General features: G+C 41.5%; 2 protein-coding genes and 1 long non-coding RNA gene across 3 annotated transcripts; 2 read left to right on the top strand and 1 right to left on the bottom strand.

Moving 5' to 3' along the window:
- The first annotated feature begins 421 nt into the window (after positions 1-421).
- On the top strand, positions 422-2767 carry LOC103440255 (uncharacterized). The gene is made up of 4 exons (XM_008378921.4): positions 422-895; positions 994-1152; positions 1255-1325; positions 2252-2767. The coding sequence occupies exons 1-4, from the start codon at positions 566-568 to the stop codon at positions 2619-2621; spliced, it is 930 nt and encodes a 309-aa protein (XP_008377143.3). The 5' UTR covers positions 422-565; the 3' UTR covers positions 2622-2767.
- Positions 2768-4296: 1529 nt separating this feature from the next.
- LOC103440332 (uncharacterized) lies at positions 4297-6144 on the top strand. Its single transcript, XM_008379006.4, has 4 exons — positions 4297-4915; positions 5144-5206; positions 5340-5414; positions 5498-6144. Exons 1-4 carry the CDS (start codon positions 4475-4477, stop codon positions 5936-5938), a joined length of 1020 nt encoding a protein of 339 aa, XP_008377228.4. The 5' UTR covers positions 4297-4474; the 3' UTR covers positions 5939-6144.
- A 5671-nt stretch (positions 6145-11815) lies between these two features.
- On the bottom strand, positions 11816-12534 carry LOC139198404 (uncharacterized). The gene is made up of 2 exons (XR_011583864.1): positions 12396-12534; positions 11816-12220 (listed from the first exon to the last, which is right to left on the bottom strand). It is a non-coding gene; the product is annotated as an uncharacterized lncRNA (long non-coding RNA).
- Positions 12535-16223: the final 3689 nt, after the last annotated feature.

Raw genomic sequence — 16223 nt, 5'->3', positions numbered from 1 at the left:
TTTTAATAAAATTGAACGTGTAATGGAGTTGATTTTCACCTTTTCTTTTAACCTCTCACCCATTACCTTTTATTTCTGACCATCAAATTAAAAAATCAAACGAAAAAATCAAGATAATTAAACAGGATAATATAAGAGGAGTGACTATATATACTTCAAATAAATGCTTTTAAGCAATTATATTACGAGAAACTATATATAAGAAATACTTATGCTCATAAACACATAAAAACACGCTCATTCCCCCAAACAAAAACCGGATACGGCGAAATATGGACCTATTGGGTCTTGTTGGACTTAAGTTGTTGGGCTTAATTAGGGCTGGCTTAAGTTGGGCTTCCTGAATAGCGCGGCCCGTTATTGCATTAGGGCTTCAGATGCATCCCGAAACGTTTCAAACCGCGAAACCCAAAAAAGGGAGGGCAATTTTCCCTGTTTTGAATATCGAATTTCACACCCTCGCTTTTTACTCCCTCCGATTTGTTTCCTGCTATTTTTCTTCCAAAAACCCTTTTTGTTTCCATCTTTCGCCTGCGAATTTCTCACACGCTGAAAATTTTGAGAGATGCCGCCGAAGGACGAGAAGCCCGCGAAGCCGCGGAGGGAGGTGGAAGCGGAAGAAGATGACGACGATGAGAGGAGCTTGGGTTCGATTGCGTTGGAGCGCAAGAAGAAGCAACCCACGAAAAGCAGTGGCAATGCGAATGGAACGGCGAAATCTACGGGCAGAGAAGCCGCTAAGGTGAAGAAGGAGGACAAGATGGAAGATTGGGATAAGGCCGCGAAGGCGAAGCCTAAACAAGAAGCCAGAGTGATGAAGGAGGAGAACGGCGGCGGTAGCGACGAGGAATTGGGTTCGAAGCCGAGAAAGGGTTCGAATTCAAAGCCCCAAAAGGTTCTTGCTTTGTTTGTTTTTTTCAAATTTGGGTTTTGTTTGTGAGAAGGTACTGAGTTTTACTGTTTTACTGACGAATGCGGGTTATTTGGATGAAGGAAATCAAGAACAGCAAGGTGAAGAAAATGGAGGAGGAGGAGGAGGAGGAGAAGAAGGGGAAGAAGAGGAAGGCGTCTGAGCCTGCGACGGAGGAGAAGAAGAAGAGGGAGAAGAAGGTGTATGATTTGCCTGGTCAGAGGAAGGACCCTCCCGAGAAGGTTCACTAACACTGCCTTTTTTTCTCTTGTTACTTTAATTCGGATTTGGAATGTTGCTTTGGAATTCTTTGGGTGATTGTTTCGTTGTACTTTGGAGTTCAGAAGGACCCACTTAGGCAATTCTACGAGTCGCTTCACCAGCAAATTCCGAGTAGCGAAATGGCGCAGTTCTGGTGAGTCTTTGCTATCCCATTTGTTCCGATAATTGGTTTTGCTTAAACAACTACTGCTGAGTTTACTGCATACTATTTGAGCTGCCTTATGCTTCTCATTGCATTCAGGCAATAGAATTTGTTTCGGAGTGTGTTTTATTGTGAGTAGCGAGTTATCTAGTTACCGCTATGCTGCTTGCACCGAAGCGCTGGCTTTGGGGTATCCGAAAGCATGTTTAAGTCCCCAATTCGGTGAACTTGAATTACAAATCAATGAATTACATCGTGCTGCACCTAGTTTACGAATAAAATTGAGAGAAGTTTGGATACCTACTATTCAACCTTGTTCTTGTTGTTTAACGTGTATGGAAATCGGGAAATGTTTACTTTGGTGCACGCTGCATTTAGGGCATTAGGTTAGTTATAGCTTGCAATTTACAGTTTGAAACCTGCCTGTTCGGTTGATGTCTGAGTGGTGGTCGTACTTTGAATTATGCTTTGCTTTTATGCTTGTAAAGGACATAACAGATTCATGGTTTTCATACCAGTTTTGCTTGTTTGCAACCTATAGGTTGCAGACTAGTTAAGTTGGTTCTTTGCAACCAGAAGGATGGATTCGTAATGGAAAATCTTGGCCATTGGGTCATGTAGAATGATCCTAACCATCAACCCAATCCTCCCTTGCCTCTAAATACGACTCTCCTCCCTCATGTCCTTCACATTTTCTAATTCAAAGTCCTTGGGCAGCTTCTCCCCAAACTGGGGATAAGACCAAGAATGTTTAAATCCTCCCAGATCCTGCAATGGCGAGAGCCTCGTTCTCTCGCCCTTTTTTATTATTTGCAATGCTACAACTCTAGCAGTTGAAACTAGAAACCGACCAAGTATAATTAAACCTAGATTGCTTCTGTAAAAGCATGGATTTCAAGTTTTCAATGTGAATTCAGGATGATGGAATATGGTTTGCTACCCAAAGTGGAGGCAGAGAAAGTGTTTGAGAAGAAGCAGAAGAAGAGTCAACTGCAAAAGCTCACTTCTCCAACGAAATCCGTATCTTCTGTAAAGACGAGCACAAAGTCAGTTACTGTTAAGACGAGCACAAAGTCAGTTACTGTTAAGAAGAGCACAAAGTCAGTTACTGTTAAGAAGAACACACCATCACCCGCAGCGCCCTCAAATAAGAAGAAGCCAACACCAGTCTCCAAAAGCGCAACAAACCAGTCGAAGAAGCAGAAGACGGAAGACAGCAGCTCAGAGGGAGACTCTGATGATGACTTTGTGGCCAGAATGGTAAAGAAGAAGAAGCAAGCAGCTTAGTTGTGCTATTTGTTTGTCATTAATCAATCACAGCCTTGGGGCATTTGTTCTGCTACCTTATTATTCGGCATTCGGATGTAATTAACTTTTCATTAATCGGATTGTAGCGACGTTTTAACAAAGATTAATCGATGGTTTATCTTGTACTGTTTGGATTTTTACTAGGGTTTTCTTAGTTAAAATTGTTTATCTGCTACAAAAGTAAAGTCCTAGAGATTATTAGGGAGAATCAGGAAGGTGGATTTTATGATATGCACTTTACGTCGTTGTTTCTGATTTTGTTTTTCCTTGGTCCGGAAGTAACGGAATCCAGAGAATTAAGTCCAATTAACAGGATTTTCTTAAATTTTATTTTTTATGTTTAATTAACTTAATTTTCATACCATGGTCAAGAGTTAATGGGTCAGCTACCTTGGTCGTCATTATGATTTTCTGAAACATTTAAGGGAAGAGATTCTCATTTTTTTATAAAAATGAAAATTAGTTGCGGGATCCATACTATATTGAACTTTAACGATCTGAATCATCCATTTTTGAAATTGAACCTCATAGATCATTCTTACAAAATATTAGTTAAATCGGAAATATTTAAGATATCTAATTGGGTTCAAAGAAATAAACGAATACTTTGTTATATAAGAAATAATGAAATTTGATCTTGATAATTAAATAGGCAAATGGTTTCGGATTGAATTTAATTTTTGCAAGGATGATCTATGAATCGAGAGTCGAAACTTACAAAACAGACGGTTCCGATCGTTGAAATCCGATGTGGAGTAGTAGACCCCACACCTAATCCTCATTTTTTCCAAAAAATAAGAATCCCTTTGTATAAAATCCCTGTTTCTTTTCATAAATACAAGTACAAATTTTGGTGTGTTTATTAACGTACGAATGCTCTTTATCCTCTTACCCTCTCTTATTTTTACCTACGAGATGAATAAATTAATGGTAAATCAAGGGACAAAAATAGGCGGAAAAGTGTGAAAATCATTTTCCATAAACGTATCACTAATTAAAACTTCTTTTTGTTTGATTTATAATATGTTTTGGTGAGTCACAGGGACGCTTTGCATGAAGGAAGGCAAACAAAATTGGTTTCAAGTTTATTTATGGATGGTGTTACGCACACTTTTTTTGCCTCACACACACCCCTGTTAACTTATGTTATTTGATCATCTTTAATTCATTTGATCTAACGGTCAATTTTGAGAGGTGTGTGTGAAAAGTAAAAATGAATGTGTAGATAACATCACCCTTATTTTTTCTCCCACAATTGGAGAACATTTTCTACGACAGTAGCATCGACTTGAAAGATAAGACTGTGTAGGCTAAAATAATGTAAAAATAGAAGATATTAATTTTGTGTATTTGGCCGCACGGACACATAATCCAATTGTCGAACACAAGACATTTTACCCTCAATTGGCCCTAGTATGGCTAGGAATTTTCTTGCATATTCCTTCTTACCCAAATAATGACCCGAAAAACAGAAAGTAAGAAAAATCAAAAAGCGAAAAGGATTTAAGGAAAACTCACTCTCATTAAAAAAGTAATAAAAAAATACAAAGACTATAAACCCTAGGGGCTCGGCCTCAATCTCCATCTATTCGACACGTGTCGCACTCTCCTACCTCCTCAAGGATTTTTATTCCTCTCGCGTCCCATAAACACAGAAGAAAAAAGCCCCGTCCTCCTCCAAGCAACTCACTCTCTCTGCTTTCTCTCTCTCAACTCTCTCAACGCCTCCGCCGTCGTCCGCCCTGCGTCGCGCTCATATATATGTGCTTTTGGCCGCAAAGACTGCAATATTGCTGCGAAATCTTCAATTGTAGAGAGAGAAAGTGAAAGCAATGGAACAGAGAGAAACACTAACAATGGAACAGAGGCTTCTACTCTTCCCCTGTTTTCCGAACGCCAGCGACGCCGAGATAGAGGTGGCGAAAATCCTGATTCATCTTCCCCACATGATCTCCGAATTCGAAACTCCGCTTCCGATTCCGCTCGCGCTCGTCTGGGGATGCAAGGGAAAGAGATCTGCACTCGCTCTGAAGAACGACGGCGGCGCTTCCACTCTGCATCGTCTGATTGGACCTGATTTTTTGTCTTCACTGCCACTCTGGGCTTCTCTGGCTCCTCGGCCTTTGGCGGCCAAGGCTCCGCCGGCTCCCCCCGTCCCTAATGCTGTCAAGGAGGAGACTTCCAGCCCCGATACGCCGCTGCGCTTCGAGCCCAGTGAATCTGATGAGAAGCAGCCTGACCACTTGAGAAGTAAACTCCTTGGTCAAAAAAGGGTACGACTTTTTTTCTCTGTTCAAACTCCAAAAATAAAATAAATTCTTGTTTTTCCATAAAATTTTTGTAATTTAATTTTCTGTGATATGGGTTTTGATTTTCTGGCAATTCTGGCAACTGGGTTCGATCTCTTTCCTTCTTTTTCCAATTTACGGATTAAATATTTTTGATTTATTTACTATTTTTCACTGTTTTCTGATATATTTTGGTTCTTATTGATTCTGCAGAAAACAGAGGAATGGATTACAATTGTGGACGAATTGACTTCGAAGAAAAAATTGCGGAATCAAGTGAGTATTTTACTTTAAATTATTTTTTGGTCTTTTGCAGCAATTTCTCTGTCTTTTTCTAAAATTCAGCCAAATTATCCTTTTTCCTTTTTCAATTTATTTATTTGATTTCGATTTTTGATAATTTGAGCAGGAGCTTGAGAATGTGAAGCGTTTCTTTGACAAGATGGATGGTCTTAATTTGGAGTTGAAAGCAAGGAAAGAGGAGGTATATTTTTGTTTCGCTTAAAAAATATTTTTCTCGTGTTTTAATTGGCTTACCCTTTTTTTGTTTTTTTATTTTTTAAACAGCTAATGAGACTTGGCCATAAACCGGAAGAGGAGCAGCGTTTGGATACGGACCCAAGCCCGGAACCAACCATGCAATTAAGCCAACTGACCCAACTCACGCTTGTGACTCCACCTCAAGCGGCCCCAAATCAAGAGCCTTACCAACATCCAATGCCAATGCAAATGCAAATTCCCTCTCCTCCTAGTGTGATTTTTTATCAACATCAACTGCAGCAGCTGATCATGGATCAAACGGCCAAAAATCAAAGGAGAGAGTTCAATGTGGGCCCGCGAGGGGGTCACGTTAACCTCTGTTTTAAGGATTCAATCGTGTTGAACTCCTCCCAGCCGTTTGATCTTGGCTTGGTTAACAAGGATATGATTAGGAAAAGGGCTGCTGAGGCAAGGCAGAAGAGGCTCGAAATCTGTAGGGTCAAGAAATCTCGCTTCCACTCCAGATGACATGGCATTGGCTAATGTTTTTTTTAATTTTTTTAATTTTTTGCCCCTAATAATTTAATTACTTTATTTGGGGTGTAATATTTTAGCCAAACCAAAGGTTTGATGAGGTTTTAGCAATTATTAAGGTGAGACTTAGTACGTAGATATATTGTACCTACAATTCCATATATTAACATTGTCATAGACCAATTATTTTGGTCTAGGAATTACAATTGTGTCGATGTTTGATTGATATATTGTTAATTTGGATTTCGTTCAATAACTATTTTCGTGTGTAACGAAATATGTACATGTGGCTAAATATTTTGAGAAAGGAAAGTTCGTTTAGCACAACGAGAAACAACGAACACGTTACTTTGAGCCCTTTCTCTGTTGTGCGCGTAGATATCAAGGCATTAATGTGTTAATACTTTTAACTATTTGAGTTACAAAATTTATTTATAGATTATAGTGTTAAAGGTAATCAAGATGATTCTAAATTTTAACAAAATTTCCCTATACATACATTCAACTGTTTCTACATAAAAAAACAAAGGCCCAACTAGAATATAGACCCAATGGGAATTCTAAGTTGGCAAGAGAATCTCGGCCGTAGATGACGGAGGAGGAAATGAAACCCTAGTTGCGTTCTTATATAAGTAATAGATATCACGCTGCTGAGTACTACTATTTGGTGATATTTTTCTTCATTTAAAAGTGAGAGATATTAGATTTGAATCTCGTGGATAGCAAATTCGATACCAAATTAGACTAGCTTAACCAAACTCTTCCTTCTCTCAATGTAAAAATATAAATGTACTAAAAAATAAGAAGTTACCCTTTTGAGATAAGAAGGCTTCACCTGCCTTTTCCTTGCGCTGAGAAATATGCCGAATCAAATACTATTTTAATTCCCGTCTCTTTCACACTCTCTCTCCTTACATATAAATATGGACAGAACTTGTCTGCTGAAAAAGTCAGTAGCAGTTTCTGCTCCTCATCCATTGCAGATGGACATGTATCCAATTTGTGATTAAAAAATTGATTACTTGAACACATGTCTATCTGTTATTGGTGAGGAGCAGGAGCTGCTGTTGATTTTTTAACAGCCAAGCTAAGTTCTACAAATATTGATGCAAGTGAAAAGAAATATTAATTGGGATGAGAAGCTTGCAATTTTATTGGTGCAAGAGATGTTGCACCTCATACTTCCATGACTCTGATGCATCTATCATCTTCTATGTTTTCCTTCCTTCCTTTCCTCTTTTTTCCTTTTTTGTTTGGTTTTTTAATTTTTTTTTTCAAATTTAATCAGCATTTCATGTATTTTACGTAATTGGAAATTTTTTTTCTTCAGTCTACATTTTTTCTGATTCTCCCTGATCGCCAAATACGACGATTTTCTGTTTGGCGATCGGGTGGAATCTGAAAACAAGTCCACTTGATATGACTATGTTTGATCCACTCCCTTCATCTTTGGCACTACTATGCAAGGTTAGAAGTAGTGGCTACAAGTAATAGGGAGAGATTTGGATTTTAGATCGATACTTGTTTCGCAATCCACATTTTTTTCCCCAACTGCTGGGAAGTTTTTCAACCCAAATTTAGTTGTTTGAGCTTTCATACAAATCACCAATCAATGTTAAGAAAATAATTATACCCATTTCTATCTGTTGATGCACAAAACCGGAAGTCTTGGAACAACGTGGAGGGTCACATTCTTTTGATGAGTGTCGAATGATAGAAATCCAGGTATGATGAGTGACTGTTTATCATTTGTCTGTCAACCCGTCAGATTTGTTGTGAGCTTTGAAACTCTATTTTCTCTTGCTCAGATCAGCATGCTTTCTTCATTGAAGTTGTTCCTCAGCTTGTGAACTACAACATATCCAAATTGGAGAGCCATCGGAGCAGTACAACTCCAGAAATCCAGGTATGATGAGTGACTGTTTATCATTTGTCTGTCAACCCGTCAGATTAGTTGTGAGCTTTGAAACTCTATTTTCTCTTGCTCAGATCAGCATGCTTTCTTCATTGAAGTTGTTCCTCAGCTTGTGAACTACAACATATCCAAATTGGAGAGCCATCGGAGCAGTACAACTCCAGAAATCCAGGTATGATGAGTGACTGTTTCTATCAGCTGTGTCAAGCTGGTTTCTATCATTCGTACACTTTCTTTTGATCAGGCATCCCTCTCCAGCATGGGAAGCGAAGGAAGCCACAGCACACAGAATGACACCCCCCTTGCACATAGTGCGAAACAACGAAAGAAGGAAGGAAAACGAGTTCTTCTTCAAGCTAAAGTCGATGAGTTGGAACCTCAGAACAACAAGATAGCAATGAGGAATGAGGTCCTCCAGGAGCAATATGAGAAGCTCTTCGAGACACTCCACGAAGCTAGGCAAGCTCAGACACGCGAGCTTGTTGCCCCCGTGGAAGTCAACCATCAACTGGGTGCCCTCCAACATGGAGGGTCACATGCATTCGACATAGATATCCCTGATAGGGAACAGATTATCCTTCGACTTGATAATCAACATGAGGCTTCTCTTAACCCAGTTGCTTCGACCCGAACCATGAGAAGTGGAGGGAGACACCTCTTTGCTGAAGGGGCAGAAGGATCGAAAGCCGTCTTTCGCGATTGTCGGGATTTCCTGAAGCAATGTCGAGAGAATTCCATCCATATAAGCTCAAAGATTAATGACCCAAGGATTTCTGAGAGACTCGGTCCCCTGCCACGGCCCAAGCCGGCCACCAATTTGGGGAAGGGGCAACAAGTCCTAGAGAGACATGAGGGTACAGGGGACTCAGAGGTGTTCCGACAGACATACCCTGGAAGCCAGTACAGCGAGTCAGGGAAAAATCACATGCCCTTGATCAAACCTTCCTAATTCCAAGAGGAGATGGAGATTTACGAAGGAAAGCTCCAGTGACACATAACTCCGCTCAGGACCCCCTTGTCCTACAACTTCTTGAGGAAGTAAACAAGTTGAAGGCTGAACGTCAGGCTGAAATACCTGACTGGAACCAACCCAGGCCTGGCCCTCTTACAAGGAGGATCCTCAACACCCCCCTTCAAGCAAAGACAAAGCAAAAGCTTGGCTTGCAACTTTATACTGGAAAAGAGGACCCGATTGAGCACCTTAACCTCTTTGAATCCACCATGGCATACCGGATGCACACCGACGAAGAGCGATGTCTTCTCTTCCCCTCCACCCTCTCTAGTGGAGCTCTAAATTGGTATTGTCGTCTTACACCTGAGACGGTAGACTCATTTGAGGAATTGAGGAAACTATTTGTTTCCCAACACATTTTCCAAACCGATCGCTTGCACTCTGCAGATGACTTGTACACTATCCGCCAGAAGCCAGACGAGTCATTACGTATGTATGTTGGCCGCTTCAGCCATGAATACTCCCGGTGTGCCGAGGCAGACGACAAGACTGCTCTCAAAGCCTTCACGGCAGGCCAACATGATTGTTTCTTTAAATACATGATCAATGCCAATACTTGGAAGACTTACTCTGAGGTGATGGCGCAGGCTTATAACCATGCCTCCGCCGAGGCAAAGACATATCAGGAGAAACCCCCTACAACCATCCTTTATCAACAAGTGGGAGGTGGAAGCCAGACTCACCTAAATGAGAAGACCTCGACTTTCCAAACAGCAGTGGCACCTCCCCATGCCTTGCATAATGCTTCACCGAATCAACAGACATATCAATTTCAAGGCAAGAGGAAGGATTTCCATCCTCACCACTCTCCTTTCAGTAAAAAGAGTAAGGGACACTATCCCGATAACCAAGGGTATCGCCACAATAGCGCTCGCCCCCAGGCAGTCAATGCAGTGGGTCAAACCCGCGTCAAGGGTATCGCCACAATAGCGAGGTTTTAGCCTGCCATACTTAAGGTGTCTTACGCCTGCCGAGGCGGAAATCGTCCTTCGAGAAATACATGAGGGAGTCTGTGGAGATCATGCTGGATCTCGGTCCCTAGCACACAAGACTTTTCGCCAAGGATATTACTGGCCAACACTCCACCAGGATGCCATCAAAGTATCCCGCTCATGTGACAAATGTCAACGATATGCAACTATTCCTCATTCCCCTCCAGAGCCTCTTACTCCTATGATCAGCCCTTGGCCCTTCGCCCAGTGGGGACTTGATTTGATCGGCCCAATGCCGGCAGGGAAGGGCAAAGTCTGTTACGCAGTCGTTGCAGTGGACTACTTCACAAAGTGGGCCGAAGTAGAACCCTTGGCAACCATTACTGAGGCAAAGATAGAAGACTTCGTGTGGAAGAACATCCTTTGTAGATTCGGCATTCCCAATGCGATAGTCACTGACAATGGGCGACAGTTTGACAACAAGAAGTTCAGGTTGTTCTGCTCTAAGTTCAACATCAACTTATGATTTGCCTCTCCAGCTCATCCCCAGTCTAATGGACAAGTTGAGGCCATCAACAAAATAATCAAGCGCACTTTGAAAACCAGCTTGGACAAAGCTAAAGGCTGTTGGCCAGAATTTGTACCCCAAGTTCTTTGGTCATATCGCACTTCATATCGGACTTCAACAGGAGAAACTCCATTCTCACTTGCCTTTGGCACAGAGGCGGTTGTCCCTGTTGAGCTCGAGCAAGCAACATTCCGAGTCCAGAACTACATTCAAAGTGAAAATGACAAACAACTCACCCTCAACTTGGATTTAGTCGAGGAACACAGAAACCAAGCTCACTTGAGGAATGTCGCCTACAAGCAGCGCATCTCCAACTATTATGACTCTAGGGTCAAGCCTCGTTCTTTCAAAATAGGAGACTGGGTCTTAAAGAAAAGATTACTCTGCGACAGAGTCCCGAGTGAAGGCACACTTAGTCCAAACTGGGATGGACCGTATGAAGTCATTGGCATCAGTCACCCTGGCTCTTACACACTTAGAAGCTCTGATGGCAAGACCCTTGGCCATCCATGGAACGCTGATCACTTGAAGTACTACTACAAATAGACTCACGATGTACAAGTGTTGAGCTATAGCCGTTCGGCATCCTATGTAATGAAGGCCATTTGGCAATGAATTCAATAAAGAGGTAATTTAGCCAACTCAGCCCTCACTCTTTTACATTCATAGCAAGCGATGCCAGAACCCTTCTCAATCAGAAAGCAATCCGTCTTCCACAGTCACTACAAAACAAGCAAATGAAGACCGTGTCAAGCGCCAAAAAAAAAAAAAAAAAAAAAAAAAAAAAAAAAAAAAAAAACAGCTTCATCCAAAAAGCTTCACCCGAAAAGCTTCACCTCCAAAGCTTCACCCACAAAGCTTCACCTAAAAAGCTTCACCCAAAAAGCTTCACCCGAAAAGCTTCACCTCCAAAGCTTCACCCACAAAGCTTCACCTAAAAAGCTTCACCCACAAAGCTTCACCTAAAAAGCTTCACCCAACAAGCTTCACCCGAAAAGCTTCACCTCCAAAGCTTCACCCACAAAGCTTCACCTAAAAAGCTTCACCCACAAAGCTTCACCCAAAAAAAAAACTTCACCCGAAAAGCTTCACTTAAAAAAGCTTCACCTACAAAGCTTCACCTAAAAAATCTTCACCTAGAAAGCTCCCTCTACATACTTTCACCATCAAAGCTTCACCATCAAAGCTTCACCTAGAAAGCTTCATCTACAAAGCTTCACCATCAAAGCTTCACCTAGAAAGCTTCATCTACAAAGCTTCATCTACAAAGCTTCACCATCAAAGCTTCACCTAGAAAGCTTCAACACCAAAGCTTCACCTACAAAGCTTCAACACAAAACCTTGCTCCAAATAAACAAATTTTGTTCACAAAACCCAAGATGCCCTTGAACTTGTACAAAAACACTTGGGTAAACATAAACATTTTTTGTTTTACACCCACAAGGGCCCAAAATTTTCCTTCTTATTTATTCACTTATATATGTTCCCAAACATATTATAATAGATCCAACAACAAGCCAAAGTCCCAAATTTCATAATGGACAAAAGTACAAGCAATTCATCAATAATGAAGGTGCTACAAAAATTGGAATCTGCTCCAAAATAGAAATCCAACCCAAGAGACTTTTTCTCTCTCTCCCTCTTCCGCCTCCTTTCATCTATCAAATTTCTGCAACCTCTGCTCTTCTCCAATGGAGCTGAATTTTGGACACCCTATAGTTCTTGAGCATATGAACAACTTTCAAGAAGGAACCATTTCTGTTTGAGCGACGGAAATTAAAGTGTTGAAGCTCCAAACATGATAGTCGGCTTCTTGCAGATTTCGAAGCTGTTGTGATGTTTCGAAGATCTGGAAATATTTAACCGTTAGTTCATCCTGAATTTTTGATATGTTATGAAAGAGTCGATGAGGAACAACTTCAATGAAGAAAGCATACCGATCTGAACAAGAGAAAATGGAGTTTCGAAGCTCACAACAAATCTGACGGGTTGACAGACAAATAATAACCAGTCATTCATCATACCTGAATTTCTTGAGTTACACAGCTCCGAGGGATCTCAAATTTGGATATGTTGTAGTTCACAAGCTGAGGAACAACTTCAATGAAGAAAGCATACCGATCTGAACAAGAGAAAATGGAGTTTCGAAGCTCACAACAAATCTGACGGGTTGACAGAAAAATAATAACCAGTCATTCATCATACCTGAGTTTCTTGAGTTATACAGCTCCGAGGGATCTCAAATTTGGATATGTTGTAGTTCACAAGCTGAGGAACAACTTCAATGAAGAAAGCATACCGATCTGAACAAGAGAAAATGGAGTTTCGAAGCTCACAACAAATCTGACGGGTTGACAGAAAAATAATAACCAGTCATTCATCATACCTGAGTTTCTTGAGTTATACAGCTCCGAGGGATCTCAAATTTGGATATGTTGTAGTTCACAAGCTGAGGAACAACTTCAATGAAGAAAGCATGCTGATCTGAGCAAGAGAAAATAGAGTTTCAAAGCTCACAACAAATCTGACGGGTTGACAGACAAATGATAAACAGTCACTCATCATACCTGGATTTCTGGAGTTGTACTGCTCCGATGGCTCTCCAATTTGGATATGTTGTAGTTAAGGAATTAACGAACAACTTTCATGAAGACAACTTTGTGATTCGACCTACAGATGATGGTGTTATGTTGAAAAACAATTCCGGTTGTTAGGGGAAATGAAAAACAATTCCACCAAAGAAACATCATTATGATGTTTCATCATTATGGTGTTTTCATCATTATGATGCTTTCATCATTGTGATGCTTCCATCATTGTGATGCTTCCATTATGATGTTAATGCACCAACGGTTACACCTTCTGCAATTCCACTTATTCGGGCCTAGCAACCTTCATAAACAAAATCTATGAAGAAAAAGTCCGGGGCTACCACTTAGAAAACAAAAGAATGAAGTTTTGGTACTTACGACATGGACTATTAGCAAGACACCTCATTCGTCAACTCCCTCGACTAGAGACTTGGGGGACTCCCACCATATGCTACTACGCCTTGGTACTCAAAAGTTCGTGACTACTCAGTGACTTGGATTTTTCAAGTCTCCAACCGAGAAGTTTTCCTCACTCGGGAAATTAAGGGAACACTACCTCAAACTACATGCTTCACTCACAAAGCTTCAACAATACAGGTTTCAACAAAAGCAAAAATTCAAAGAACTTTATGAAGAAGGCTTTGGTGTATTTAACACAATATGTTGAAATGAAGCAAAGCTTATTTATTAATATTTTCGATAAGCCACAAATATGTACATATACATGAGTCAAAATAAACAAACAAAAGGGAGCCTTCACAAAGGTTGCTTAGGGGAAGTCTCAGCAGTCGGTAGAGCCCCAGAAAGAGAAAGCACCGGAGGGTGGTTATCCGGAGCCTCAGTACTTGACAAAACCCCAGAAGGAGGAGGCATTGGAGGTTCATCATTTGAAGCTTCATTACCAGGTACAGCCCCAGAGGACGAAGGCAATAAATGCCTTTGGAACAAACCCACAAACCGCTGATGATCAAGTAAAACCTTACCATCAGATTCCTTCATCTGGTCAAGCTTCCTCTTCATGTTTGTAGCATAGTCATGGGCGAGCCGGTGCAACTGCTTATTCTCATGCTTGAGCCCTCTAATCTCCTGTTTGAGACTCATCACTTCAGCAGCCAATGATTCAACTTGGCGGGTTCTAGCAAATAGGCGTTGGGCCATATTAGACACAGAACCTGCACACTGAACACTAAGAGCCAGAGAGTCCTTAACAGCCAACTCATCAGACCGTTTGGAAAGTAGTCTGTTATCTTTGGGAGTGAGAAGGTTCCTGGCCACCACTGCAGCGGTCATATCATTCTTCATCACAGAATCCCCAACGGTAAGGGGACCAGTAGGGGATATGAAGGATGGGCGCCATATGTTGTCTGGAGAAGGCGTGGCTGTCTCTTCTCCAAGGTTCAAGTCAAAACGACGGTCGGAGGGTCCAGACATTTTCAAATGTGTTGAAGAAGGAAGAGGTCAAACAAATCAAGATCTTAGAAGTGCAAGAAATGAGCTTCTACTGGTAGAGATTCAAGTGTGCTGTGGAACTTAATGTCAGCCTCTATAAAAATCTGCACTCGACGGAGCTTCAGAAATCGAAGAGGCGTTTGCTTTCTCAAAAGCTGGGCTGCTCAGAGACCACGAGGGCCGATCTCAGAAATCGAAGAGGCGAATGCTTTCTCAAAAGCTGGGCTGCTCAGAGACCACGAGGGCCGATCTCAGAAATCGAAGAAGCACCTGCTTTTGCAGCCTCGTCAGCACCTGTCACATGCACAATCAGCTTTGCGGAAATTACGGGCAATCTGTCGAAGATTTCTGGTGAAGTAGAAAGCACGTGAATCTTACTGATCAATCACCGCTCTCCATATGCACCATCAACTCCTCGGGTACCACATATAACTTTGTCAAAGATCTCTGACAAAGTTTAGGCACGAGAATTTCGAAGTGCCAGCTACCCTACTATTACCCATAAGGGTAAAGGAACAGCACCACTGCTTGACAACTGGAAAGTCCCTATGTGTGTCGACCTCCGTGTTTTGTGGCAAGACAGGTTGGCAAGAACGACCAACCTTTACTCACATTCGAGAAAAGACTCCCAACATAATTACTTTCTCAAAAACCGGAGTAGCACCGCTTTCCGAATCTCGAGAGTCAGATCCTCGACGGGATTGCTTGTTCGAAAACCGAAGAGGCACAACTCTCAGAACTTCGAGAGCCAGATTTCCTTAGATAAAGCTTGTCTGTAATCTCCACACGTAATATCAGCTTTCCAGATACCACATACCACTTTTTCAAAGTGCTCTGACAAAATTAAAACACGTGAAGCTGGCAGCTCCCACTACATTGCTGTGACCAAGAAGGGTAAAGGAATAGCATTACTACTTGTTATTAGGAAATCCCTATATACATTGACCTCCCTCCTCAACGGACAGAAAAACCTGCAAAAATGCTCAACCCTTTCTCGCATTCGAAAAGGCACCCTCAACATAACCTCTCGAAATACTCAGCTTTATTTCCCCCCGATAATGCCTCAGCAAATAAGCCACACCAAGAACAAGAGTATCTCATATCATCAGGGTCGAAAGCAAGAGTATCCCATATCATGCTTTCTCCCTGTCTTTGTCTTTGTCCTTGTCCACACCTGCAGGACAAGGAGAAAGAGAGCAGTCAGTCGGAACCTGAAATCAAACCTCCAATTTGGAACTGACTGCCTGGAGCCTTTGCCTGGTTGCTTACTTAGCATTGCTCTCGAGTACTCATCCTTAACTGCTGTCAAGGTCACGAATTCCACCGGCAAATACCTCATGACAGTTGATCAGATATTGGCTCTTTACACTGAAGCTGCCAAGCGTGGATGAGTCACTATGAAGGAATGTTCTGAAGGACCATTTAAATGCAAAGGTTGCACACCACTTCTGCCATGCAAAAGATTGAAGCAGAAGGTTCAACGGTGAGCTGAAACAGATCACTACAGCACGACACCTTTCCATACCACATTCATTATTCCGTCAACAGCAAAAGTATCCCATATCATCAAGGTCGAACATACTCTAGATTTGATGGACTTGTTTTGACCCTCAAATTTTTGAGTCGGCCTTATACTCTGAAGGGCACCAGAAAACCCTCCAGCACAGTTCAAGAATAAGCCTGTGGAAAGTTACTTCTTCAAAAGCAAAAGTATCTCATATCATCTCTTATCCATTTGCTTCTCCTTATCCTGGCAATTGAATGAGAGACAAGGAGAAGGAGAACAATCAACCGGAAGCCGAAGTCAAACCT

The sequence above is a fragment of the Malus domestica genome, chromosome 08 (assembly GCF_042453785.1).
Source record: "Malus domestica chromosome 08, GDT2T_hap1".
NCBI classification, from domain to species: Eukaryota; Viridiplantae; Streptophyta; class Magnoliopsida; order Rosales; family Rosaceae; genus Malus; species Malus domestica.
Note: the sequence above shows the minus strand (reverse complement) of the source record. Positions and strands in the feature narration are given on the sequence as shown.

Coding starts and splice junctions, on each gene's coding strand:
- LOC103440255 (XM_008378921.4), top strand. CDS start 566: ATGCCGCCGAAGGACGAGAAGCCCGCGAAGCCGCGGAGGGAGGTGGAA. Junction 1,153..1,254: donor GGAAGGACCCTCCCGAGAAG/GTTCACTAACAC, acceptor TTTGGAGTTCAG/AAGGACCCACTTAGGCAATT. Junction 1,326..2,251: donor AGCGAAATGGCGCAGTTCTG/GTGAGTCTTTGC, acceptor ATGTGAATTCAG/GATGATGGAATATGGTTTGC.
- LOC103440332 (XM_008379006.4), top strand. CDS start 4,475: ATGGAACAGAGAGAAACACTAACAATGGAACAGAGGCTTCTACTCTTC. Junction 5,207..5,339: donor AGAAAAAATTGCGGAATCAA/GTGAGTATTTTA, acceptor TAATTTGAGCAG/GAGCTTGAGAATGTGAAGCG. Junction 5,415..5,497: donor TGAAAGCAAGGAAAGAGGAG/GTATATTTTTGT, acceptor TTTTTTAAACAG/CTAATGAGACTTGGCCATAA.